The sequence below is a fragment of the Perna viridis genome, chromosome 7, assembly GCF_037379345.1.
Source record: "Perna viridis isolate PV_CMFRI_1.1 ecotype Kerala chromosome 7, ASM3737934v1, whole genome shotgun sequence".
In the NCBI taxonomy this organism is placed as follows: domain Eukaryota; kingdom Metazoa; phylum Mollusca; class Bivalvia; order Mytilida; family Mytilidae; genus Perna; species Perna viridis.
This window is the reverse complement of record NC_142451.1, coordinates 49,351,207-49,378,711: the sequence shown is the minus strand read 5'-3', so window position 1 is coordinate 49,378,711 and position 27,505 is coordinate 49,351,207. Positions and strand designations below refer to the sequence as shown.

At 32.8% G+C, this 27,505-nt stretch overlaps 1 protein-coding gene and 1 long non-coding RNA gene across 14 annotated transcripts in view; one reads left to right on the top strand and one right to left on the bottom strand.

The window, feature by feature from the left end:
• The window catches only part of LOC148613111 (ras-specific guanine nucleotide-releasing factor RalGPS2-like), a 59,513-nt gene that overhangs the window by 28,638 nt on the left and 3,370 nt on the right, over positions 1-27,505 (top strand). For 8 of the 11 annotated variants that reach the window (XM_088595157.1, XM_088595165.1, XM_088595162.1 and 5 more), the window contains 16 exons: positions 5,786-5,912; positions 15,631-15,738; positions 17,664-17,714; positions 19,113-19,196; positions 20,133-20,222; positions 20,379-20,471; positions 21,955-22,078; positions 22,800-22,931; positions 23,472-23,562; positions 24,263-24,439; positions 24,819-24,979; positions 25,137-25,200; positions 25,459-25,564; positions 25,954-26,046; positions 26,186-26,291; positions 27,161-27,252. In XM_088595157.1, coding sequence (XP_088451283.1) covers positions 5,786-5,912; positions 15,631-15,738; positions 17,664-17,714; positions 19,113-19,196; positions 20,133-20,222; positions 20,379-20,471; positions 21,955-22,078; positions 22,800-22,931; positions 23,472-23,562; positions 24,263-24,439; positions 24,819-24,979; positions 25,137-25,200; positions 25,459-25,564; positions 25,954-26,046; positions 26,186-26,291; positions 27,161-27,252 — 1,699 coding nt within the window. The other 3 variants (XM_088595167.1, XM_088595166.1, XM_088595168.1) reach the window with 3 other exon arrangements.
• LOC148613112 (uncharacterized) lies at positions 1,930-7,739 on the bottom strand. Of its 3 annotated transcripts, XR_015924565.1 has the most exons (5): positions 7,666-7,739; positions 6,755-6,829; positions 6,183-6,239; positions 3,448-3,493; positions 1,930-2,284 (listed from the first exon to the last, which is right to left on the bottom strand). It is a non-coding gene; the product is annotated as an uncharacterized LOC148613112 (long non-coding RNA). The 3 variants fall into 3 exon arrangements; XR_015924564.1 differs by lacking the exon at positions 3,448-3,493; XR_015924563.1 differs by lacking the exons at positions 1,930-2,284; positions 3,448-3,493 and adding an exon at positions 2,987-3,288.

Sequence of the window (27,505 nt, the reverse complement as noted above, 5' to 3'; positions counted from 1 at the left end):
GGGGTGAACACGGAGAAGTGAATGTGTTCGCGTATCATTTACTAATTAATGCTTTTTAAAATCATGTGTTAATTGTTACTTACATGCACACAGTATAAGCAAGCATTTTCGTATATTCTTTTTTTTCTTTTATTGAGATAAATGTTACTTTTTCTTTATGTTACATATGCAAGTAACTAAATATTTTGCACAAAAAGAAATCAGCCCGCTGACTGAATGGTTGACTGTATTATATATTCATGAAATTGAATTTCCAATCTATACCTCTACCCCTTACCAAATTTATTATAGCAAAATTAATATATGATTGAGCAAAGCAAAGCAAAGCTTCTTGCATTGCATTATCCTAATGATTTTGCCCTTTTTAGCAGCACTGGTATAGAAAATTTCAGGCAGTGACATTCTGTTGGAATTTTCATTTTGTTCTGTTTTTTGGTCCTGACTCCACTTAATCTGTAGTGATTTCATGTCCCAAATATCCGGTCTCTTGATGTAAGTTGACCAAGAGTATCAATAATCATGTTAAAAATTTATTACTGACAAATCAAGACTGAAACTTTATTGACACGTATTGTAGCGGTCAGTACGAACTCGTCTCAAGCTTAAGAAATGTTCTGTCAAAATGGTGAATTAACTGTTCTGTTATGAAACATGAAGATAAAAAAAACACTTCAGCTTTTCTACCATATTATTAATTGAGATAAATTTAGCTTAAGTCCAAAGAACCCGCACGACAAATTTGCACATTTTGTAACGAAATGTGAACGGTAAATGTGAATTATTGTAAGCTGAAGTGAAGAATGTTCATTCCGTATCCTTGTCTTAAACGTTTGAAACAAAAAGCTGATTAAAGTACTTTCTTGTAACCGATAATTCGATAGATTTTGAAAAATATTACAATTTACTTTCTGAACCGGGCGCCATTTTTGTTTGAATTGTTATCGGAAGAGACATAACTCCGGTCAAAATACCGCTAAAAGACTGAGTACAGTCCCAATCATGGGAGATGTCTGAAAATGAGAGCGTGACTTCACTTCGCTTTTGTTGTCTTCTGAAGGCGAAGTGAGCGACTCCAGGGCGACTATTTCACCCGAATCGCCCAGTAGCTTGAGCCCTGTGTATATTTAGGAAGTATTTCCCTTTAAATTAGATCAGTGCTCTGTAGTGTTGAAATCATTTGCTGTGTTCATCCCTATGCTTATGTGTGTCAAAACTAACATTGTGTCCACATTTGCCCCAACTGTTCTGGGTTCGACCACTGCAGTCATATCATGCTTTGCTATGCTATGTTTGAGGGTTTCACCCTGTCTGTCTGTCCGTCAATCTGGCTGTCCAAGCTATTTTCTAAGCAGCTTGCAGCATTATTATGAAACTCTATGGGATGAAATATAACCACACAGAGACATGGATACTGTCAGGAATCTATGTTAGGACCAAAAATGTAGAAAGAATGGGTATTGAACTAAGGTGATTTTCCTCAAAACTTGGTCTGATATGTTGTACCCCATTCTTCCTCAACAACCTGCTGGGTTGTAATGAAACTCAATGGAGTGATGAATTTCCATATTGGGATGTGCGTATTTTCAGGGATTTATGTTGCGACAAAATTGTAGAAATGGCGCTATTGGACTGAAGTGTTTTTCAGCAAATCTTGGTCTAATGTGTTGTTCACAACTCCTCTTCAACAACTTGCAGGATGAATGTAACTCAACAGACTGTTAGGTTACTTTATAGCGGTGTGCATATTTTCAGGAATTTTTGTTTATACAGTAAATTTTCAGTCGTTCTGTTATTGTGTTGTCATCAACAAAATAATACTACTGATTTCTGTTTAGAGTTTGGTGTTTTAGATTGGCAGCAAAATGTGTGTCAAAAGTGCATGGTCTATCCTCCATACAAATTAAGACCAATATGAATCATGTGTCTACATTGGTTCCCAAATGAACAGTGTTCAACAGGCTGCGGGGTATTAGTCCCGTTAAGTGTAATGTCTTGTTTCTATTTGTTGGTAAAAACAGCTTTGTACTTCAATTGTTTAGGTTTATGGATGCAGTGTTTACATCACTTGTTTCTTCCTGGTATCAAAAATGACACTAATTAACAAAGTCTATAATGTAAAGTATTGGATTTTTTTATAGAAGTGTCACATCCTCTACATCTACAGTTGATTTTCCTGGTATGAAAATAATTATGTCCTTAGTGCAGACAAAATTTGTCAGAGCGTTGTTTTTTTCTGGTAAAAAGTACTGTAAATCTGTTAGAAACATTTCTGGTGAAGTGAAACCTGTAAACAGTTCCAGAAAATATATAACTTCATTGAACAAAATTTCCATTGAAAAATGAAAAGACTTCCATAGTCTAAAAAGTTTCCTCTTTGAGTACTTGTTTGGTTTTTAAATCTTTGTACCAAATTACAATATGTGATGTAACCTTCTTTGGAACTGTTTACACTTCACAAAACTTGCTGTGCTAATGAACAGTGTCTCAAAGTTGGTAATGCAAGCTAACTTGGTGAAAAATTAAATTTTAATTACATGTATATCCCCACTCAAAAAGTGGATGGTCTATTGGAATCGCCTTGTCTATCTGCCATTCTGTCTGTCAAAATGGATGGTTTGATTTCAAGTTTGGTGTGTAGCTTTATATAGGCGAGGCATATGTTGTAATCATTTTGGGTACTGAAGGTTATTGATTTCTGTTTCATGGGACTTAGTCACTTTCCTGTGTATAAAATGATAGGGAAAATTACTTCACAAAAAATCTTTGCTTTCAATGGATAGATTGAATTCAAATTTGGGATGTAGCTTCATATCGGTAGGGCATACTTTTAAGTCATTTTTGGTGCTGATGGATATTAACTTCCTGTATGAGTGGGGATATACCTGCACAATAACACATAGAACTTTATGTTTCTAATCAATTTCAGTCCAAGTTAAAGATTTGATCCTTTGATCCTTAATCAAAATGTTAGTTAGTTCAGGATCGTTTGAATCGTGGATTGTGAACCATTCAGCGATAATCACAGCACTGAATTTGTTTATATGAAAACCTTTAATTCTTCAAAGAGAACCAACCAATCAGGTGGCTTATTACAAATCATATTAAAATTTATTCACTGATCAGAAAAACCAAATTTGTCATATCGTCTATCCTAGATGTAGTAGTAGAAAGCACAAAGTGAGCCAAACAGCTATATGTGTGTGTGTCTGTCTGTCTGTCTGGAAAAAAACATTGGTCTTCTGTTAAGTGATGTTCATCAGGGTTTGGTAGAACGTATAAAGGGAAAGTCTGCAGCAAGAAAAAAAATGGACACTAATCAGGATCAATAAGTGGAAATTTATTAGCAATTATTTTCATTGGATGAGTACTCTTGTTTTCAGTGCATTCCTGTCTCTTTTTTTTTAGCTTCATACAATATATTTTCTGGAAAAATTTAATGATACGTACACATATTTCTCCACTTTTCCACTTAATGTACAAAAGCCTAACCCACCTTGAAAAAAATATAGATCTGATTGTATTATTCAAATCAAAGCTTAGCTTTTCTAAAATAGGGAAGGTAATCACATTTGAAATTTCTGAAAAGCTGTCAGTTGTGTCAGTACATCACAGGTTATATGAAAAATATTCCTGCTATCCATGGAGAACTGTTATATTTCTAGACTTAGTATACAATCAGACCAAAAAGTGAAAAAATTCAAGAATGGTCAACCTCTCAATGCTTGCTTCTATAGGCAATGCATTTGCCTACACCATATTAATGTATAAGAGAAGATGTTTTTATTTCAAAATTTAAGGCCCTATGAGGCATGTTCATATAGGACATCCACCCATTTTTTTACTTCAGACTGTACTTCATTGAGAATGGTAATGCATCCAAAATATTTATTTAATTTAATGACTTGTAATGCTCAAACCTTCTGGTACCTGTAGGGTTAAGAACATTTTGTTTTCTGAACAGCTTTTCTGTTAAAGGTCAATAAGCACAGAAGATAATTGAGATGTTAAGTTGGCCAGACAATGACCTATGATAATAGGGTAACACATTACAATAGTTAGATAATTATAGAAGCCATTTCTTCTGGTGTCAAATTATCATTGATTATAAGTATTTAAATGTAGTTCTGGAATATGAGGGACTACACATTAAACACAACACTTTGTCTCCTAATATGTGGACTAAAGTTTATTCAGTGTCTCTGGTCTCTTTTTCACTTTATTCTAGAAAATGTTCTGGTTTACCTATTCGAGTAGTGGTGTTATCATACCCCTTTCAACAAGTGTAGAATCACCTTGTCCATCTGTATTTTCATCACAATTATCTTGACTGATTTATTTCAAATTTGGTATAAGACTTTATTTAGACATTTGGTTGCTGTCCAATATCAACTTCCTGTATTAGTGGAGGTATACTTAACATGACATCTTCATCATCTTTATGTTTGTCTATGAGTCAGGTTACTCCTTGACAACAATTTTTTAGTATCCTGCTATATTTGACCACAGTGCAGTGGATTTAAGGCCCAGGTTTAATTTTAAAGTCTCAATTTGAGATCTTCCTGAAATCTTTTAGCTTTTCTTCCAATCTTCAATTTTAAGTGATTTGATTGGTCGAAACTTGAGTTGAGGTAGGATTTAAGGAAATTCTTTATAAAACTGGGCCCAAATGTCCAATTAGCAGAATATAGATATTAATGTCCAACCTTGTTAATTGTCAGTGTTTCATCTGAGGTATTTCTTAATTGTAGATAAATGTAATTAGATTAACGGGTACATGTAGATTCATAAGATTGTGCCAATATTATGATATACTAATTACATGACCATTTATTTATCAGTGCCCATTTTGATTTTGTGTGTTGGGTTGGGGGTACTGACACATGGCTTCTCCCAAATGATGTGTTGTAAGTTTACTGTGCTGGCTTGTTAATCAATGTGGTGTATTTAATCTACTGATTTAATCTGATAAATTGTCCAGTGCTAAGCCACTGCTGGACTTGGTTATCACAAAAAGGTGCAGACCTGATCTGATAAGTGGACCAAATGACAGGACAAGATCTGACAGTTACACATTTTAGTGATAACCTTTGACACATATACTGTGGTAGGGGATTATCTCTAGATAATCTGAGATTACTAGGGCACTAGGTTTTTGGGGTCTTTTGTTCTCTCTTGTATGGTTAATGTGCTTTTCTTTAGATTTCTGTCTATTGATTGTTTGCTTTGTAGGACATGGAAAATGTAAAGTCAGCATCAAAAATATTTTGAAATGTTTTTCGTTAGACATGATAATTTCATGTCACCTCTTCATCAGTTAGTAACTCATTGTATAATTCTGTTCTTGCATGTCATGCCTTATTCTTATGAATTGTAAACATTGTACAAGGCCTTGTCTGTATATAGGCAAAATATTTAGCAATTTTTTATGATAAATGAATTAATGTTTACGTCATTATGATAACAGTGAAGTCCAAGGAAATGGGAATGAAGGAGGTGGTTCATTGAGTGTTTTACTTGAGAGTAATTTGAATGGAAGAAAAAAAAATTTACTTCATGACCTCAGTGGTGATAGCTGAATAACAGGACATTTCATAGGACTTAATTTAGTATAGGGACCACTGATTATTCAAACAAATCAAAATTAGGGTAACTGAATTAATATCTTATCTTATTACTCTTCATTGGAAAATTCATTTCAGCTTTTACACATTCTTTCTGTAGGAAGATATTTATTGTGTTATGCTAGTAATATCCACTTCTTTAGAAACCATTTGATTTCTTACAGGAGGGATAGTGGAAAGATGAACATCCCTCATCGGATCCTGACTCCAGACGATGATAAATCATTCAGTAAAACTTTAGAGAGTGACAGTAGTACAGAGTTTGTTACAGCACAGAATTCTTTAGCTGATGTAAGTAGATATGAAGGGGGTGCAAGAGTTGTCTCCCTCTTACAAAGATTACCTCCCTTTGACTATCTCGTGTTATAGTAAGCATTGTAGTATTTGATGGTGGATCACTTTTTTCCTGTTTATTTTGATAATATTTTGTTTGTGATTTATTTATTGACCACAGTGACATGGTATAATATAGGCAGGTACAAACACAATAAAAAAAACTGAATCACTATTTTAGAATAATAAATGAATTGTGTGTATAATTTTATAAATCCAATAACTTACATGAGATGTCAGATTATCTTTGCGAATCTGCGCAATAACCTTTCAGTGCCAATTAAACTAAGTAATAAAAGAATGCAATATTTGAGTAATTGCAGTACTGTACAAAATTGTCTTTACTGATACCTTAATTTGCTTACATACATTTAATTTATACATCTGTAGATTTTGTGTTTACTTTCTTGCCAGGGATAAATAGTATAATAATGTTGTATTAGACAGCAATGACTCCTAGTGGCTGAATCCAAGACACATTTATTATATGTAGAAAATTCCAAAAGAAATCCAGTGGATTTTCCCCTGATCAATAATATAATTTGTATTGATTTAGTCTGTTATCTGTCTGACATGGTTTCCTACTTAGGTTTTATCTCCAGAATAAAATTAATTAACAAATGATTTATGGGTTATGTAATAACTGTAACATATTTTATGACGTTGGCTTATTGTAATTTTGTTTTCAGTGTTAAACTTTAATTAATTTATTCTAAAAATTATACAGTTAAATTTACTTAAATGAAAAAAATTCTCCTATTTCATGAAAAGTTAATTTACAAGGTAAGTGATATGCTCACCTGTACAACAGGGAATGTTAGAAAATAGTTCATGATACTGAGGATCATATGGCAATATATGGACCAGTTGGTGGCCTAAAATAAAAAAAATACATGTAATGATGCATAGCTGGGGTCCATTGAATTTTTTGGGGCAACAACCAGTCCATATACTGCAATTTGACCCAAAGTAGTAAGAACTGTTTGCTATATTATATTTTATATTATATTACTCTGGATCAGTCATTTAAAAAAAAAAGAGAAAATATGCACAAAGTTCTTATGGTAAATTATGTCGCCTAGTTCTGAATTTGAAATTGAGGTGGTCCATATAATTTCCTACCTACATTACATGTATATGTATCATGTTATATTCAACCAGCAGTTGTATCGAAAAAAAATAATAACTTTAAGGATTTGGTATATTTACATCTGTTATTGTATATTTCCTGTACTGAGATTAAAATGATTTGTCGCTGAGTTAAACATCTGTTTCTCCATTTATTAACCAGAACATAATTCATTCAAGAAATGTTATAGAAATCTTAATGAAATGATATATACATACATGTAATTGAGTTTCAGTTTCAAGTTTTCTTTTTAACAAAACCCTGGTTTTTTTTTTAGTGTTGTTTGTTTCTTTTTCCTTTTTAGAAATATCTGTGATGATACATAATGAATTCCTTTTCTCTATCATTATTAAACAGTTATGTAGTAATCATTAATGTTATTTCTATGAATGACATGTTTTACTTGTTTAACAACCATAATTGCCCTAAGTTTAATTTAGAAAACTTGGTCCAATAACCTGATTCTCAATTTTATCATCTAATTGAAGCCTTATATCTGACATGATCTGTGACTCTACAATTACATTGTCCAGAATAATTTATGACTGATGGCATTTAACAATTATCTCTTCTTTTGTTTACCTTTAGTAATCTCTGGTACATCTGTTATTTGACCAGCTTGAGTTATCTGCCCCTGGCTGTGTTTTTGACAATCCTGGGTCACACTTCATAAATTTCTATTTACTTTACCTGAGACTAACCTTGCCAAGGTGTGCTATTACCAGCTGAGAATGTTCATTTACAAATTTGACAGTTTATGTGAATTTTGTTTTTGTTTGTATAAATATGTTTTTTCATAAATCTTCATTTTGAAAGAGGAGTTTTTATGAATGTTAGTGAGTTTTTATTGGACTATTTGGATTGTTATATTAAGTTAAAGGATGGGATTAAACCATGACGTTGAGGTAAGCTTCTCCATACATCTACTGAGTGATCACTGTAGTCATTACCACAACAATATGATAAAAAAACAAAGTGATGTAAAATATAAATGAAAACTTGATTGTTTAAAAAAAAAAAGAATGCAGTCATGTAATTTTCCCAGAGTTAGCTACAACGTTTAACAAATTTCTAACAAGATTCATGATTAACAATATTAACAAAAACTTGTGTCCACCCAAAAAAAAACTGTAATAACACTCCACTTAGAATTTACCAAAGTAAAGTTAAAGGAATAAAAATAAACAGGCTCTGATGGATTACATAGAGGAATAAGTTTTAGTAACCTTAATACACAGGGGTTTCATTATTTTTTTACAATGCAGGTACTTTTGGTTTTGAAGGAGGTACTTTTCATCATTTTGTTCAATAAAAATGTATGAAATTTTAAAATTCTGGAGGTACCTTCCAGTAGTTTAGAAGGGTAAAAGTACCTGGTACCGCATCATAATGAAAGGCCTGAATACAATGATAAATCCATGAATCCAGTTTCTTCAATAAGTTATTTTTATTTCAAAAGTTTTGGGTTTTTTTTTCAGTCTACCTTTCATTTTTCTTTTGTATAAAAAGTATCCAATATGTCAGTGAACATAAATAATTCACTAATGACATTGTTATCATAGACCAGAAAGGTGAATGATGTAAAATAAGATATAATTTTCACTATAGTCAGTGATGTAACAGTAATTCATTGTCCAATGAAAGATGTATATAATATAACATCAAACAGAACATTACACCACAACCATTGCCATTTCTCTTTTAAGTTATATAAATCTTTAAACCTCAACCTTTACTTTACAAAGGAAGATTATTTCAGGCTAATTGAACTTGAATACAGCTAGTAAAGTACATAAACTCTGTCCCTGACCTTTTAGTCTTTGAACTTTTATTGATTTTTCCCAATGTTTTTCAAATTTTAGCCATTTAAATTTTTTGGAGGGAGTTCCTTAATGTTGAGGTTATCAGACAAAGGAAAAAAAAATTTGTCTGCATTCTGTGTTCTGTAAATGAAACTATTAAAACATATTTAGAGATAATGGATAACTAGAATTCGTGAAAAGGTTTGAAAATGAAAGTTGACTTCTATAAATAGATGGACAAAGAAAGGGAAAGCGAATGATAAACATTGGTAACATGTTCTACACCAAGGTTATTCTTGTAACAGTTGGTTCTGTAGCAGATCATTTCATAGCTGGGAAAACAAAGGTGATATTGAAGTCATTGTGATAAAAATAGAACAGTTGCTTTATTTGTATATTGTGGGAACTTTACCAAGATATTCCTGATAATCTAAAAATAGTCATTAAAATCCAAACATATTTAGAGGTGATGGAACATTCAATGGTAAGACATTTTCTATTGTCAATGAAAGCTTTGTTATTAATTTTAATACTAGTTTAGATGTGGATCAAGAAAATTTAATTCAGTCTGGCTTTGTAGTATTAGTTTCAATATGAAGAAAGTTCAAGATTACAGAACATTATAATGTATTGGAGAGCAATAGCTCAGGCATATAACAAAAATAAAAACAAAAAACAAAGTCATGGCATTTACTATTTTTAAACAGCAAACTTTTGGTCTAAAGGTATATCATGATGCAATTCAACTTCTCTTGTTTCATGTTAACAGTTAGTGGTATATTTGAGCTTTGCAATGACATTTCTTGTGGGAAGATGGCCAGCTTTTTAAAGCTTGATTTTATTTACAGTTCACTGTTAATGGCAAAACTTGTTTATTCAGTGACATTTAATAATCAAAATAAACTTGTCACAGCCAAAAATACCCAATTCCTGTGGTTCAGGGAAGGCTGAACTGATACATATTTGTGGTTTGATTTTGGCATGTTTGTGGAATCGACTATTTGTTAGTACCCTGAGCACTGTCTGTCTTGATATGCTGAATACTGCACAAGGGCAGATCCAGACACCTTAAAAAGGAGGGGTGTCAGCCAGGCATGGGGGTGATAGGACATTATTTATTATTTTTTGTCAATTTTATACATGAAAATGACAAATTTTTCCAATAAAAAGGATTTACAAGGGATGATAGAGTCCTGGATTCTCTGAAGATTTATATCACTTGCTGTCTTTCCAAATTAACTTTCTAGTCTTTACAAAAATCTCTAGGCTTTTTACCTGAATATTGGCAGTGAAATTTACTCTCCTATACCAAGGTAATAGTTAATGGCAGATTTATGTATTAGGGTCACAAAACCACAGGTGAACTTGCAATTATTACATTAGATTTGTCAAGCTGTCAATATTAATATGGTTCAGTGTGTCTCCGTGACTTGTGGGGAAATGACTTACATATGTTAAGCAGTTTGAGGTGAATGCTCTAGTGACCTTAGAATGTCAGTGCAGCATGGTGACTGCACCCTGACTACAATGTTAAAAAAACTTCATTAGGTGATAAGAGCTCTAAAATCTTCACATGTGAAATGTTCTTTAAGGTTGAATACAGTTTGTACAATCTGGGTTGGTTGATTAATAAGTAGTGAAATTCACAAATCAAATTTTGCTCATTTTGCTCACATCACAGAGCCAGGTATTATGTGATACCCTCCAAAAAGTTTGGTGTTCCAGCCATCCATCTGTCTGTCCTTCATTTGACAATTTCTAGATGATAACTTGAGAATGGACCAAAGAATTTTCTTTTAAACTTTGTACAGTTGTTTAATTAGTACCATAAAATACAACTTACATTTGTAAGTTTAATTTTCAGCAAAATCCATAATGTAGTTTTCGAGTTAAGCCATTTTGAACATTTTGCCATCCCCCCTTTTTTCACCATTATGCGGCATGATACCACTGAATGCCCTATTCTTAGTTGTGTATTAGTGGGATGGTTTTATACAACTTTCTGCCTATTGTTTTTGATGTTTGGTTAATGTCCTTTTTCATTCTGATAAGGCTATCAAGTATTAACTGTCTATAATGTCATTTTGTAGCCCTCTTCTTAAAATCTCCCATAGAAAATATAAAGATCTATTGCCTTGTACATGTATGTATAGAGAATTTAGCAGCTTTAGTAATAATGCAGTATATACAAGATGTTACATGAATTTGTATATTTATACCAAGGATGTCAGGGTTAAGTCTGCAGTCAGTTCTGTAAGGTTTATATACAATTATGTTCGTGCTATATCTCTCATTCAAATTTATATCGTAATGGTACAATATGATATTAAAAATAAGTCAGTAACATGGCAGTTCACGCCGCAGCTGTCCTACTTCCATTATTTACTTCCTTTTCACTATTCAGTTTTCCTTGCTGCCTGATTTCACTCAGTCTGCTATTTCCATTTCATTATTAAAATATATTTGATCAATGGTGTGAAGAAATATGATTGATTACAAATAAAATCGTGTGTAGACCAATACTTGGGAATTGGTTGTCAGATTGCATTGCATAATTTGGTCATTAATGTTATTAGATTCTGTGGTGTAATGTGAGTGAACTTATAACATTAATCTAAAAATGAACATAATCAAATGTTACGTGTCAACTTCAAAGGAAAGAAATTAATGTTGTTCTCATCAATTCTACATTTGGTCATGTTAATTTAACATTAAGACAAGTTTTACATGATTTGGTGTAATACTAGTCAAACTGACAGAATTAAATGTCTTTGTTTTGAGGGCATGCATCTGTATGTAGGTTAGATTTGTATCGTAACCATGTTTAGAGCATGTTGGAATGTGTCCTCCTGGACTGCCAAAGGAGAGATAAACATAAAATGTACATTATTAATATTTGTGTGTTATCTGGCATGTAAGTTGGGGATTGAGTTACTCAGTTAAACTTTAAAAGACTCCCATGAATGAAGTAAGATCTAATGCCACAACAGCAAGCACTCTGTCTCTGTTACAGGCGGAGCAACTGTTGTGCATTACAGAATAACAGCAATTTGGAAATTGAGACGGAAATGAAAGGGCAAGATCTGATATTCTGTTGAGACTCTCAAAACCAGTGTTGTTCTGTTTATCGGTGACATCAAATTAACGTCAAATATCAATTTGATATTTTGTTGTCATTGGAAATATGATGTCATTTGCCTGAAATTGAAAATATCTAGCAATGATAACAACAGATTTAATGATATTTGCTGATTAAATCAACTTCTGGTTTATCACCATCTTTCCTTAGATCTATTCTAATATAGAATGAGACAGATTTTTGCTAAATGTAGCAATGGGTATACTTCTTATAAGGCACTGAAGTACTGAATTGGTTTCACTTAACAGGGATAAGGATAGAAGTTAATTATAACAGATTACCTATAAACAGCAGTTATTTATAATCAAGTGTAGCAATAAAGCTGAGATTACTAGAGAAACCTTTCATTGATCCTCCTTATGTCTCCAATGTTAAGGACTAAAATATCTTATCACTTCTGGTGTCTGAGAGGTATGCTATTGAAAGGTCAAGTGTACTTTTATTGACAGTGTATATGGCTTCAGTACCAAACCTTTTCGGTGCACTCTGTATAAAAGTAAAACTTGTAATGGTTCAGATAATTTTGTCTTCCTACCCAACGCTTTGTACAACAGTATGTTTTCAGTATTAGGATGATTGCCTTTCACAGTGACAATAAAGTTACATTTGTCCCTTGTTTAGTTCAGAACCTCTATAAGGTTAAAATATTTGTGGCTTTGGGTTGTACACAAAGCAAGTAAAGAAGGGAAATTTGCCAATTTAGGGTCACCAACAATTGCAACTGTTTGCCCAAAATGTTATTTCTTATGACAAGGATTTAACACATTCTTATATTGATTTCAGTGATAAAAGGGTTTGGCTTGGGAATTATACAACTTAATGAATTGCATAGTCTTGTATTAAATGCCTGTGTAAACATTTTTATTAAAGATCTGTTGTAAAAATGGGATGGAAGCAGATCAATCCAAAAAACTTATCAATAGGTCCTGCTTGTTACTTACAACATAGTACAGTTCCTTATATTTTGGAAAATACTTATGTAAACAACCTTTCTTTAAGTAATGTGGTAAAACATTCTTAAAAAATGGGTACAAATAAAATGCTTTGGCTGTTATGACATGCATATTTGTGTTAACTTCAGGAGTTGGTCTTCCTTTGTTGAATGACTGTTACCTAATGAAGTGTATTTGGTAGTTAAATTGACATTTTAGTATTTTATTCCCTGTAAGTCTACATGTACTTAAAACACAAACACTGTATCTACAAAAAAACTTTTTTTATCATACAAGAAAGAATTATATGGTACCAAAAGTGTCAAATAAATAAACTTGTCTGAGATAAATCATTTATTATAACCACTGCATTATTTTCTCAGGTGTATTAGGTAAATATTTTCCTTAATGGATCAGCATTCAACCAGTGTTCTGCATATATTGCAGAGTAAAAGGTTTAATTTTTTTGTTATTAACATTGATTCGCTCATAGTCATAGGGTCTTTACATAGAAATTAAAACACTATCTTTTAAAGCAGTTTTTGGCATGGCTTGGGTTGTGTCCTTATTGTATGACTTATGATGTACCGTGATTCTCAACCCCACACAGAAAGAATTGGGATCGATTGTACATACAATGGGGTCATAACTTTTTGTAACTAGTCCTGAGCTGACATGTCAGTTAACTGCTACCTATAGTAGTCCATAGTTTGTACATTTTTGTAATTTATATTCAGTTTCTTTATTTCCATTGTAACAAAGGACTCTGACCTTTTTGAACTGATTTTTAGGTATGTTTAATTGTGTAACATTTTTTGTACACTGGCCAGATTTTAAAGAGGGAGGGTTGTGACCATTTTAACCCTGCCACATTTTAGGTGCCTGTCCCAAGCCAGGAATTTCTGGCCTCTGTCTTGTTTCATTTTTACCTATTTTATATTTTACTTGAGTATATAGGGGCAACTCCTTCGCTGTATCTGTGTATAATGATGTTTTGAGGCCAGCTGCAGGTCTCAGTATCGTATTAATTTTCCCATAGACTTCTATAGTGAAGTGCATATTTTTTGGATTTTTTAAAAAATATGTAAATTGATTCAATAAAACTTTCACTTATGTAGCATTTCTAAGGACATGTGAAAAAATAATTTCCCGCAAAGAAAATAGGGTGAGTCCACGAAGATTGGACAGAAAAGTGGTCTTGAACTATAAATAGCCATTTTCCCTACTTTCACTTTCGTTTTGCACTCACCAAACCAACCTTTTCAGTGGAACATTTTTATGATATTATGTTAGATTTTCTTTTAAAAAAGTTCTTCATCTTACAGTGTGATGTTTGCTCTATTTTTTAAGTCATTGTTCATGTCTTTTGACAAAACATTAGTTTGTAGAGAGGCAAAAAGAAAATGCACTATATTTTTATGGCATCCATGTTTTGACGTACACCCGCTCAGGGATATGCAATACGATACTGGTACCTGCAGCCTGCCTTGTGGTATGAGGATTTCTCCATCATTCATTGAAGATCAATGAGTGGCTGACATTTTCATTTCGATGGGGTTGTTGTCTCTGACATAAACACCATTCCTATTCTCATTGTATATGGGATGGTTTGTGTCGCCCACATGTATATTTTAGAGATAATATAACTCTAACAAATTTGTAAATACCCCCACATGTACATTATTTTAAATCATTTTGAACTTAGTAGTGTAATATCATAGCTATGATATCTAAAATAGGGGTAGCAAATTTCCTTTCAATAAATGGTTTACTAATACAAGTATCGTATTTCAAGTGACTCCAAGATAGTTTAAATGGTTTTAATCTCAGTTACCCTAGACAACTCATTAGACAGCTCTCACTGACATTTGCCTTTAGGATACTAAAGTCTGTGTTCATGGATGAAATGGAGGTTGGGAAGGCAAGAGGAGGGCCATGGACCATTTATTTTTTCTGGGTAAAAATTGCCCCTTCATCTGAAAGAAAATAATATGGTTTCTTAAACAATATGAACATCTTTGAATACTTCTGAAAATGAACCTTTTTGGAAATTTCCTTCCCAATGTCTTGTTGAAATAGGTCTTTTGTAAAAGAATGTCACTGATAGGCTGTGTTGCATTCACATTGTAATAGAATGTCAATGATAGGCTGTGCTGCATTCACATTGTAATAGAATGTCAATGATAGGCTGTGCTGCATTCACATTGTTTTCCTTCTCATATTAATAAATTGCCTGTCCAGGATACAAAATCTGATAAATCGTACACCTTGTTATAACTTGTTTTTGCATGAATATCCAAACCTAACATAAATGAAGGTTTAAAAACAGAAAAATAAAGGGCTTAACCATGGAAAGAAAATCTCATACAGTAGTACAGAGTATATTTATTGGTCTATAATTCCTCTATATTGACAGACACTTGTTGGAATTGTATATATCATGCTATGGATTGATACTTGAAATCTTTTTTTGGTAACAAGATTAATGGAGGGGAAATTCAGCAGTGATCCAATTTTGGAAAGTCAAGTATTCTATGTGATCCTTAGTGGGTGTTACATTCAAGTACAACAAAATCACTTACAACTCAACACTTAAAGATTCTGGCAGTGTCTAATTACATATAAGTCAGAGGTGTTGTTACCTTTCCAATATCTGTGATTATCTGTATTACAGGGAACCAGTCAAGGATCAGAGGAATCCCTCGACAAGCAGTCACAGACAACAAAGAGTTTTGATGCTGTAGTATTTGATGTATTACGGGTTTCTCCTGATGATTTCGCTGTAAGTGTTGGTCTTGTTGAATAACTGTGAATGTACAATGTATATATGTCATCTTACAAGAGACATTACTGTATAAATTTACAGAAATCAAAATACAACAAAGTAGTCCTACACAGATTTGGAGAAATGTCAATGAAACTAAACAAGGACAATATATGTCCAGATGATAAACACAAATGGGCAATGCTTCATCTTCTGCCAGGATAAGGACTGACACTAGCTCTTCATGACCCTACAGCAAGGAAAAGGACTGACACTAAATGTAGCTCACCATGACCCCTATAGCTCTCCATGACCCTACAGCAGGGATGACTGACACTAAGTGTAGCTCTTCATGACCCCTATAGCAGGGAAAAGTACTGACACTAAATGTAGCTCTCCATAACCCTACAGCAGGGTTGACAGACACTAAGTGCAGCTCTCTGTGACCCCTATAGCAGGGAAAAGTACTGACACTAAGTGTAGCTCTCCATGACACCTATAGCAGGGAAAAGTACTGACACAGAATGTACCTCTCCATGTCTCCTTTAGCATGCAAAAGTACTGACACTAAATATAGCTCTTCATGACCCCTATAGCGGGGAAAAGGACTGACACTAAGTGCAGCTCTCTGTGTCCCCTATAGCAGGGAAAAGTACTGACACTGAGTGTAGCTCTCCATGACCCCTATATAACAAATCCTGTCTTGACAGATGTCTAACAACAAAAAATAAACCAACAAAAAGACAAGAAAATATGAATAAAACGGGAATATTCAACTTGCAATCAATCCTTATGAAAACTGGCTTCACTTAACATGCCCTACCAGGTGCAGTATAATGCATTTCCCTAAAACACCTGCAGTCTGCTGGAGAAAAGCTTAAGTAACACTGAATCGTATAAGCTCTGCTATGCTGATATGAAAGGAATCAGATCATGGGAAAAGAATGTTACAATCTGTACTGCCATGAAACAATCATGTTAGACTGTATAGTTTTAATTTTGTGTTAGAACTAAGAAGTATTTAAACATTTTTTTTTTCTCAAAAATTGACCAATGAAGTCATTTTTCTGCATGAATTTAACCTTCACTATTCAATTATATACAATGTAACAACAACTTCATTTTCAAAAAAAACAGTTCAAGTTTTCCATGTAATGCATATGCTTATTTATTATCAGACTGAAGTACTAACAAATTCTCTGGACTGAGTCCAATTTATATTCAATGAGGTATAAGTACATGTATTTATAATGACAATAGTAGGCCAGATATGATCTTGTCACATGTTTTATTACAGTGTAATGTAGACTTTACCAATTGATCATGTGATAGGTTTGTTTACAAACATTTTCATAAAATGATTTTTTCAAGGAAGCATTAGCTTGTTGACACTATATGTTTTTGGAATACCAGATTTTGTACATACACATGTATTTGGTTTTTTTTTTTTGTAATTGTAAATAGTCTGTGTACTAAGTTGACAAATTATTAAACACATGAGAAAGTGTGTGATAAATCATGTACATGTATACATGGGATGCTTAATATTTACATACACACCATAACACTTAGTAATAGTCTTTCCAGATAAATATGACTGTTGGTAGAATATATACAAAAACTTCCAACTGGTGGAAGGAACCAACTTTAAGTTTTTAGTCAAAGAATGAGAGGAGGAGCAGTAGATGAAGGGAGGGACTTCAGGCAACCATCATATGATATTAATAATATTTCATTGAATGACAAAACACTTAAGACAAGGTAGATTGTTCTGACTACAAACATGACAAATACTGACAAAATATTGACTATTTGGTGTGAATTAAACAGCAGGTTTCAGTTTGCATGGTTCATGTGTGAAAAGTTTGGTACATAAAACAAGGCAAACAAACACAAAAGACATTAGATTTATCACACCTGTATAAATGTTGTTTTGTTTACAGAGTCAGATAACTTTGATGGATCTTCCTGTGTTCCAGTCCATTGAACCTGATGTAAGTTCAAATTAAATTGTTTCTGCATTATGTAGGGGGAGCTCAGCTGATCTTTATTTGTTGGTAATATTGGTAAAGCAGAATGTCAAAAACAGTCAAGTTTACAGTTGCCTGAGTTGGTCAAGCAGGGTGTCACATGATTCTAATTCAGTTTTTATTGAATACCTAACTTTTGTTTCCTTTTTGGTATCATAAACAAAATGTCAATTATTTGGTCTTTGGTCCTGTTATGTGTTAGTTTGATTAAGTGGATTAAATGTAAAGTGAAAGCTGACATACTTAGTCTGACATCGGAAAAACCTGGTTAAAATTTGGGGAAAACCAGGTCACTTTCCATTGTGACTGTATTGTCTGACAACAATCAAAAGTTATTAAAGACTGATAGAATTCATTCTTACAGGGGGTCAGATAATCTGTATCACCTTGTCTAAACTTATTTGTCATAATTTGACACATCATGGTCAGTCTTTTTTTGGTCATGTAAATTTTAGTGAAAATTAGCATAATTTTGTTTAAATGTCTGGCACTATCAAACCAAAGGAATACAAAGTTTGAGTAGGTGATTGATAAGTTGATGGGAGGTGGCAGAAATGCCTGACTATCTGTTTAGGGAAGTGGCACTCATAGTCAGAGTTATGTCAGCATGACATTACAGTGTCTGAATTGTAGATCATGTTGGTCTGATCTGACAGAGGAAGTGGATCTAAAAACTGGTTCTCTGATTTCAAGCCAATTAGATCCAACTGGCTTATAATCCAACATGTTTAATGGGCTACCAGGACATTGAACTATTACATTAAAGAAATATGGTAAACAAAAAAAGAATATTTTTGAGTACTAGTATTTGTATTGTGTATTAGATTATAGGGTTTGTACCCAGTTAGTACTATCGTGTCATCCAGTCTGTTATTGTATTAATTTTCTGCCATGTTACTTGATTCAGTCAGTATAATCAGTTTTGTCTTGTATTTGTTACATATTTTGTAGCAAAAATATGTTATTGTTTTTCTCTATTAAGAAGATAAAATAGCTGGAGGTGTAGCATTTCTCATCTGTGTGGGAGAAAAATACTCAAATGTTAATATAGTGTCAACCCAGAATTGTGATAAATGACAAAATACAATGCTTTAGGTGTCAAAACAGAGGTTATCCAGTTCTTTTTGTGTTCAGAAATACTGCTTTTCACTGAGTATGGAGTATGTCCATGGTTAATTTTGTTGAGGTGTTATATGAAGACCAAGAATCTTTGTATTCTACATTGATTGATTCTGAGCCAAAGATATTTTTTGGGCCCACAACACAAACATATTGTACCGATTTCCACATACATTGTACATTTCTAAAGTGCATTTAATAGTTAAATAGTATTGTAACATCAAATTACTTTCTATTTTATAGGAATTGACATCATGTGCATGGACAACCAAGGAAAAATTGATTAAAGCTCCAAATGTAGTGGCTTTCACCAGACGTTTTAACCATGTAAGTTCTAAGGTGTGAGGGAGAATTCATGGTCTCTAGGAGAATTATTAAATTAGTTCAATACTGTTCAATAAAGTCTTAGGGACAGCCATGATAAGAATTAAATATTATGAACTTTTAAACTTCACTATGTGTTCTCCAATGTGAAGTGGGTTTTACCAGATAATAAGATACCATATTACAAGCTTCTTTTTTCAAGACTATTAGCTGCTGTCTTGAATTTTCTATAAAGACTCTGTAAAAAATGCTGTTTAATAATGCTCCCTGACAACAGAGGTGATGCTTAAATGGCTTGTAGAATAAAAGCTATACTTAGTGAGTTATAACATTATTGATGGATTTGTAAACATCTTTGATACTCCAGACTTTTATGTATAGATCAGGATTACTATAATGCTTAATTTCTCCTGAGAAAATCTGTGACATTGACTTCAAATAATTACCCTAGGAAACAGTGACCCACTGTTGTGTATATACATTTCCCAGAGAACTTCATTACTTATAGTGACATACTGATGTAGGAGGTTTATAGTGACACAGGAATCACAAAAAGACATTTTCTCATGTAGAACCAATAGATTAACTCCCAACTGTCAGGTTGAATACACTATAGAACAATAACATAAAATGGCTGAAATAGTATTGAAGGGAGGACTGACTTAAAATGTCAGACCTGCATTGAAGGGAGGAGTGACTTAGTGATTTCAAACCTGCATCCAAGGGAGGAGTGACTTAGTAATGTCATGCCTGTAATGAAAGGATGAGTGACTTCATAATGTTAGACCTGCATTGACTCCCTGCTAGGTTTTTTTTTTTACTGGCAAAGATGTTCATTTCTTACTTAAGATTATTACAAACCACCTTAAATTCCTTTATTTTTTAAAGTCCTTTACTTGAGTTGTCTATACATATCATTTACTTATGATTATTTTTCAGGTAAACTTTTGGGTACAGCGAGAGATATTAAATTGCCAGACCTTAAATACCAGATCTGAAGTTTTAGCTCATTTTATTAAAATTGCGAAGGTGAGAAAGTTACATTTATATTTAATGAGTTTTACTCCACTAATGTTTGTCATTTCCAATAAAAAGCTAAGTTCCATAGAATTCATGGCATCCATAGATATAATGTAATGAAACTTGTTGTTTGGATCTTATAATGTGATTTCCTTTATTTTTCAGAGATTATTAGATTTAAACAATTTACATGCAGTTATGGCTGTCATATCTGCATTACAGAGTGCTGCTATTTTTAGATTATCCAAAACTTGGATGGTAAGTACTAAGTATGTAGGTCATAGGTCAGGGGGGGTTAAAATGTTATTGGAAGCTAAATGCTGTTTAAAGCTGAAGTTGTAGAGAATTTTGGGAAGAAAGAGCTTCTGAAAAGGGAGGCTAGAAAAGTTAATTAAGATTTAATCTATTGTATACCATTTCAGTTAATCAGCAGAGCCTTAAACCTTGCTTAGGCAAAAAAGATAATGTCTGTTTTCTGCTACCCTACCTACCCTTATTATTTTTTTTTTTTCGCTGGCCCTGAACATTTTATGACCATTTTGGCTCAAGTACTGTTAAAGTCTAGATTGTTTACCCATTAACTCAATGTAAAATGTTATTGAGAAGTAAAATAATTTCCCTATCTTTTTGTCTTTTGCTTGTATAGTAGGAAACAAGACTATTATTTGTTTGGCCTTACAGCAAAAAACTGATTTCCGGTCTTAGAGAATGTATTACTGAGACATTGCCCATTGTTTGAATAGTACAATAAGGAAAAAAGTGGACAATCCAACCTTATTAGGATATTTTCCCCTAGCTTTACCTTAGTTTGTTGAATTCTGTAGATGTCTCACTCTAATGTAGAGTTAACATTACCTAGAACGTCCTTTCTAGTGCACTTAGGTCAAACTTTTCTACATACTTCCATGTCATAAATTGTTATATTATAAGCTGGGTAAGCCAGAAAACTTGGAGAGAGCACAGCAAGATAAGGGTAATCTAGTTTATGGGAGACTTGCCATTACTTAAATACTTGTCTATTGAGATGCATTGAACAGAGAAATCATTTTCATGCAACATTTACTTCAGTAAATAGTAAACTGTTTTGAGTCTCTCCATCATTCCTTGGTGGTATCAATTAGTTATTGTTACATCACAGCTACAAATAGGGAACTCAGGATACTGTGTATTGCATGTAATATTGACATAGAAACTTTAAACAACTTCTGTGAAATTAATAGCTAAACCCTTTTAATTGATATACTGCAATAATAGAAGCATGTGTAAACTGGATATTAAAGTTCATATATTTACTTCATGAGAAATTTAATGGTAAAAACTTGGAACTAGAACATCAAAGAAAAACAACATTGATTATAGAATCAAAATTATAGACAAGAAAATGATGAAGACAGTTTTATATTTTAGACGTATTAGTAACTTTTGTTAATAGATTTAAAAAAAAAAAACCATGCTGATAGTTGTTTTTTTTGTTTGTTTGTTTGGTTTTTTTTTTTGTTTAGTTTTCAAGCAAATTTTATGTCATGCATTTTAAAAAAAATATGATAATTGAACTCTTTATTGTCATTGGTACTATAAAAAATAGAAAAACTGTTTTTCATAAAATAATCAGTTGTAAGTATAGCTATGTAATATTAGAAATAAACTATTGACAATAAATTGGAATTAGATCAGATTATTACCATTATCTTTGTTAACAGGTAGTACATATATATTTTTCATTATCATTTATATTTTACAGAAACTTTCCAGAAAGGATAAAGCTGTATACGAAAAAATTGCTGATTTATTTTCTGAGAACAACAACAGACAACGATTACGAGATTACATGGAGAATGTCAAGTTACCCTGTATTCCATATTTAGGTATGATTATCTTCCTGTATCAAAGAAGTCAGTGAAGTGAAAATAGCTCAAGTTCTTTAGAAATAAATGAAAAAAATAGTTCTGGTACATTTGAAACTTGAATACATCAAAAGAGAATTTTTGTTCACACTTCAGTATAATGCACATTAATTCTACCAGTCAACTTTGATAGTTTTTTGTTCCCATTTCAGTATAATACATAGCTGCACTTCGATATTCCACCGAAGGTAGTTTTCATAGATACTATAAATTCATATTTAAAATTCAGTAGACAGCTTCTTTTCAAGTCAGCGTATACGTAGTAGGTAAATGATGGCATCTCACCTATCACATTTTTTTGGCACAAATATGATAAAATGATCAACGATTTATCAGTGGTAACATCATCAAAATTCCTTCAAATCTTGGTTAATTGTTAATGCCAGGGACATGTCATTAAGTTTTCATGTTTCATTTAATTCACATCTTTGTTTACATCACGTTTTGCTACACTTGTTTACATCATTACCTGTGTGTAAAGGGAGGAAACCACATTTTAGAAGAAAAAAAAATTGTTGACTCTTTTTTGTGTGGTTCATTTGAGCAAAATAATAAAATATTGTAAATTCAAATGTTTAAACTGAGATTTATGTTTATATCACAGTTCTACCAAAACTTGGCATTGATGTTGGTTTTTAGTTGCCGAGAGGAAAAATGGATATTTTTCACTTTATGTTTTCAGGTTTATATTTATCGGACTTGATTTATATAGACGTAGCTCATCCCCATTCTGGTGGATTAGAAAGCCATCCTCGACGAAACCAGATGAATAATATACTGAGAGTAATAGCTGATTTCCAACAATCTAACTATGGTAAAATCATGTGTTATTATATAAAAGAAATCTTTCTCAATGTTGTTGTAATGTGAAACAAACATAACCTGTGAGAGGACTAAGTTAAAGCTGTCTTCATAACTAACTTTCCAGTTCACAGGCCTGGAATACGTTTTTCAGATATTTTTATATTGTGACTGTTGGCCTGTAGTAGTTGATTTTAAAGGCCCACCTCCATTTTGACAAGCCTTGGGCCTCGGACTACTGCTTAAGCGTGAAGACTTATAAGTTAAGAAGGCCTTTTCAATATATATGCCCTGTGTCATAAGTTGTTTGACCTTGGATGACTTGTCTGTTTGCTGAGTTGTCCTACATTTTAAGCATTAATTTTTGCATCACACGATTAGCACAGCTGGTCACTTCCTGTCAAACTGAAATTTAAGGTCATGGGTTTAATTGATACTGTTAGTCATTATGGGGACTTTCTATAATAAAAAGGTACTGAGAGTAAAACACTGGTTTGTAACTGTGTTTTAAGACTAAACTTCTTAAATTTTAATAAACCCTTTCTATTTTCAGACTTACAAGTTTTACAGTATGTACAGAACTATTTAAAGTCAAGTAGATATATAGAAGAATTACAGAAGTTTGTAGAAGATGATAACTACAAGTAAGTAGATATTGGTACTGAAGAGAAATAAGTAAGTAAGGGGAGATATTGGCACTGAAGAGAAATAAGTAAGTAAGGGGAGATATTGGCACTGATAGGAAATAGGTAAGTATGGGGAGATATTGGCACTGAAGGGAAATAAGTAAGTAAGGGGAGATATCGGCACTGATAGGAAATAGGTAAGTATGGGGAGATATTGGCACTGAAGAGAAATAAGTAAGGGGAGATATAGGCACTGAAGGGAAATAAGTAAGTAAGGGGAGATATTGGCACTGATGGGAAGTAATTATGGTTTCTATAGTATAATAGCAAGTCTCATATCATGTGATTGCACATTGTAAACTGGTGGTGCATCCCCTCTTGACTTTTAAATTAAGGTTTAGTTCTTTTTATCTGTGAATTCACAGCCAGTTCATTGGAAATTGATGAAGTGGTGTTAAAGGAAGTATGCAGTGAGCTGATAATAAAAATTTCTGTCATTAAGAGTAATGGAAAGTGAATTGCTGAAACTGGTATATTAAGATGAAAGTATTTCTTAAGTAAAATAAGAAAATAGTTAGGTCTGATACTTTCTTCACTTAGGGTGATTGTTATTATAGATAATACACCATGTGATCCACTAATACAAAAACAAATATGATTTTGAATTGTAAATTGATAATTAAGTAACTAGTGAGTGTCATCTTATGATTCTTTGTAGACTGTCACTCAAAGTGGAACAGCCAATGAGTGATAACTTGTCATCATCAAGGGAGGAGGTCCAGATTATGGTAGCTCCACCCTCTCCAGCAACTGAGCCAAGGAATGTGTTAACATCATGTGCTGGTCTTACCAAGAATGGTCCTTCACACAGAAAAACCAAAAGTTTAAGTGCTAAGTATGTAAAAAAAAACATTGATTTTATATAAAATCTATGAGTAAAAACTATTCAGTAAGATTTAACAACTTTTAATGGTTTCATAGTTTCATAATAAGATGCTAAGTAGATTGTACATGAAAACTATTAGAAAATAAAGATTATGTTTGTCCTATACAACATAAAGATTATTGTAGGAAAATAGTTTAGTAGAAATGAACAAATGACTAATTTATTTATTTCACTTTAGCATAATAAGCCTTCCAGAGGTTGCAGTTAACTTTTGATGCAGGATTAAGCTTGCACTGTTTTGCCAACTTTTTTTACTGAGTGTATGGAATTATTTTTATTTACAAATTACATTGCTATATATGTAAAGAATGACTTTATTCCATTCCAGTTTCCTGAGTTGTCATCGACCAGCAGTAGATAAGAGTTACAGCCTTCCCAGTAAAGCTACAGCGCCATACATACAAGGCATTAGACATCTGTTAGATGATAGTGTGTTAGAAGAATCACCATGTGCCTCCAGTGATGGTTCAATAGCTGGTAGATACTCTGGTAGGTTCTACACACAGCTTTTAATACTTTCATGTCCTTGTATTACATGGACTCACCTCATTTTGAAAAGACAGTCTTGCAGATTGATTATTTGGATAAAAAGATAAAATATCTATCTAATTAATGAATTTAATGTCAACTTTATACTGTGTTACAGAGAGTGCTGACACTGCAGATACCAACTCTACTGACCAGGAAACATTCTGGCCTGTAAGAAACTCGTAAGTACATATATATTTGTTAAGAATTCTAGATAATTGTTCGTTACTAAGTTGCACATTATGACAAAAGGTCAGAAAGCTTTTTTTCTGTCTGATTTGACTTTTTGTACATTTCTATAATTTGTATATGAGTCAACCACTTGTGAATGCCTTGACATAGTTATTTTATTTCCTTGTCTTCTGTCATTCTCAGAATATGATTTATTTAAATATTTTTTGATGATTGTGCTTAATGATTATTTTTACTTCCAACTTTAGACAATGGCGAGATTCTGATGAACAACTTAACCAATACAGACAAAACTTTACATGTGAGGGTTGTTTACGGAGACGAACTGTCTTAAAAGATGGTAAAAAACCAACGGTAAGCACCAGAATATCTAATTAAGATGGTAAAATTCTGACATTTTGCTATTTTCAATTTAAGTTAAGTTATAGTCAATGTTAAGGCTGTAAGAATGTTCTCCGATTTTTTTTTCAAGTATAAACATCATTGTTTCTGAGACATTCATATGACATTGCACTACTTGTAACTATTTCCTAATGTACATCCAGATGTATTGTTTTTTCAGAATTGTAGGCTGTAACAACACATAACTTCCCTTTTATACTTGTACATCACTATATCCCCTGTATCTTTGTACATATATAGTTAGAATGTCCAAGTTTTGTATAATTGCATGTGTTAACCAAATTTTTCAATTACAAAGGGATTTGAGTTGAGGTTATACATTTTATTGTTGTGTATTGTAGGTGGCATCTTGGACACGGTATTGGGTAGCATTATGGGGAACTTCATTATTATATTATCCCGCAAAGACGTTACGAGGGTCAGATAGAAATTGTGTAAGTAAATTGTATTTGCTAACTTAAGTATTGCAAATTATGTGAATATTACATTTAACTTGCTGTCCTAGTTTTAGATAAGACTATGATGGAAATGTATTCAAAGGGAGATAATAAGATCATGTTACCTTGATTACAGTTCAAGACAAGTCCTACAAAGATGACATCAGTGGTTGGTTGGATGGTGGTAATGGGAGACAATCCTCTACAACCAGATGCATTCCAGCTCACAGATCCTGTTAAAGGTATAGTCACAAGTCCATTATAAAATACCAGAAAAAAATCAGAGAATTGTAGCTTTTTTGTACCTTATGTTCCACAGTTTAAAGTACAGAACTGTTGACTTTGAAACTCATGATTGGAAGTAATTAAAAGATTTAGGTAAAGAAATCTTTTCATGAAAGAAAAAAGGAGACCGAAAACATTTTATGGTAGAAAGAGTAATTAAGGGAACCAAGGTTATAGCAGTAATCAAAAGAATGTAATCCAGGGACAAAGACCAGACATGGAAAACAGACATTCACAACAAAGAACATAAAGTAACTAAAATCATACAAAGTAACAAAAGTAAATGAGCAACTCGGACTCCACTAAAAACTGGGAGCATGGACCAGGTGCACCGGTAGGGTAAGCGTCCTCTGCTTTTCTAGAAACACCTGCCGAGTTGCTCATATAAAGTCAAGTCCGGGGTAGACAAACGAGGAAAGGAAAACTATGACCCGTTGAATACATCAGTTTGAATGAATACAAATATAGTGCCGGAGTTAAATGCAGACCTTGTTTCGGCTTGAACATTTTGATCCCCCCAAAAATATTTGAAAAGTCTGTACTAGATGAGAGGGTTCCTTTTTATTTAATGTGAGTGATGCAATATGTATTCATGTACTCCAAACAATGAAAATTTGGGATCTTGGGATGACAAGGAATTGAAGCTTATCATAGCCGATTTTACAAATTGAGGAATAGTTGTGGAGAATAATGATGTCTGTTCTTAATAACAGAAATGTATATCATTTATTACACAAGTTGATTCTAAATTTGTTTATGATAAAGTTACTACCAACTTATGATGTATCACTGTATATCTATATTAATCCCTTTATATTATAAACAGGCAATGTGTATAAATTCCGATCAGGAAGTCAGTCCCAAGCATTGATGTGGTGTCGACACTTAAGTGAAGCTACCAACCGGTTTCAGCCACAGGTAGATATAGACTCTAGTTAATGAGAGAAAACAGGCAGTCACTATAGTCGGCAAAAAGTGCTGCGTTTACTTGACTTCTGGTTTAATGGACAAGAAGACAAAGAAATCTTACTTAGTTGGCAGGACATGAAAAAGCAGCTTATAGCGGCCTTAATTAAAAGACAATATATATATATATATACTTAAGCCCAAAACATGATGTCTAATGAATACTCTAAATACACACAAATTCATCCAACACATTTCAAATTTC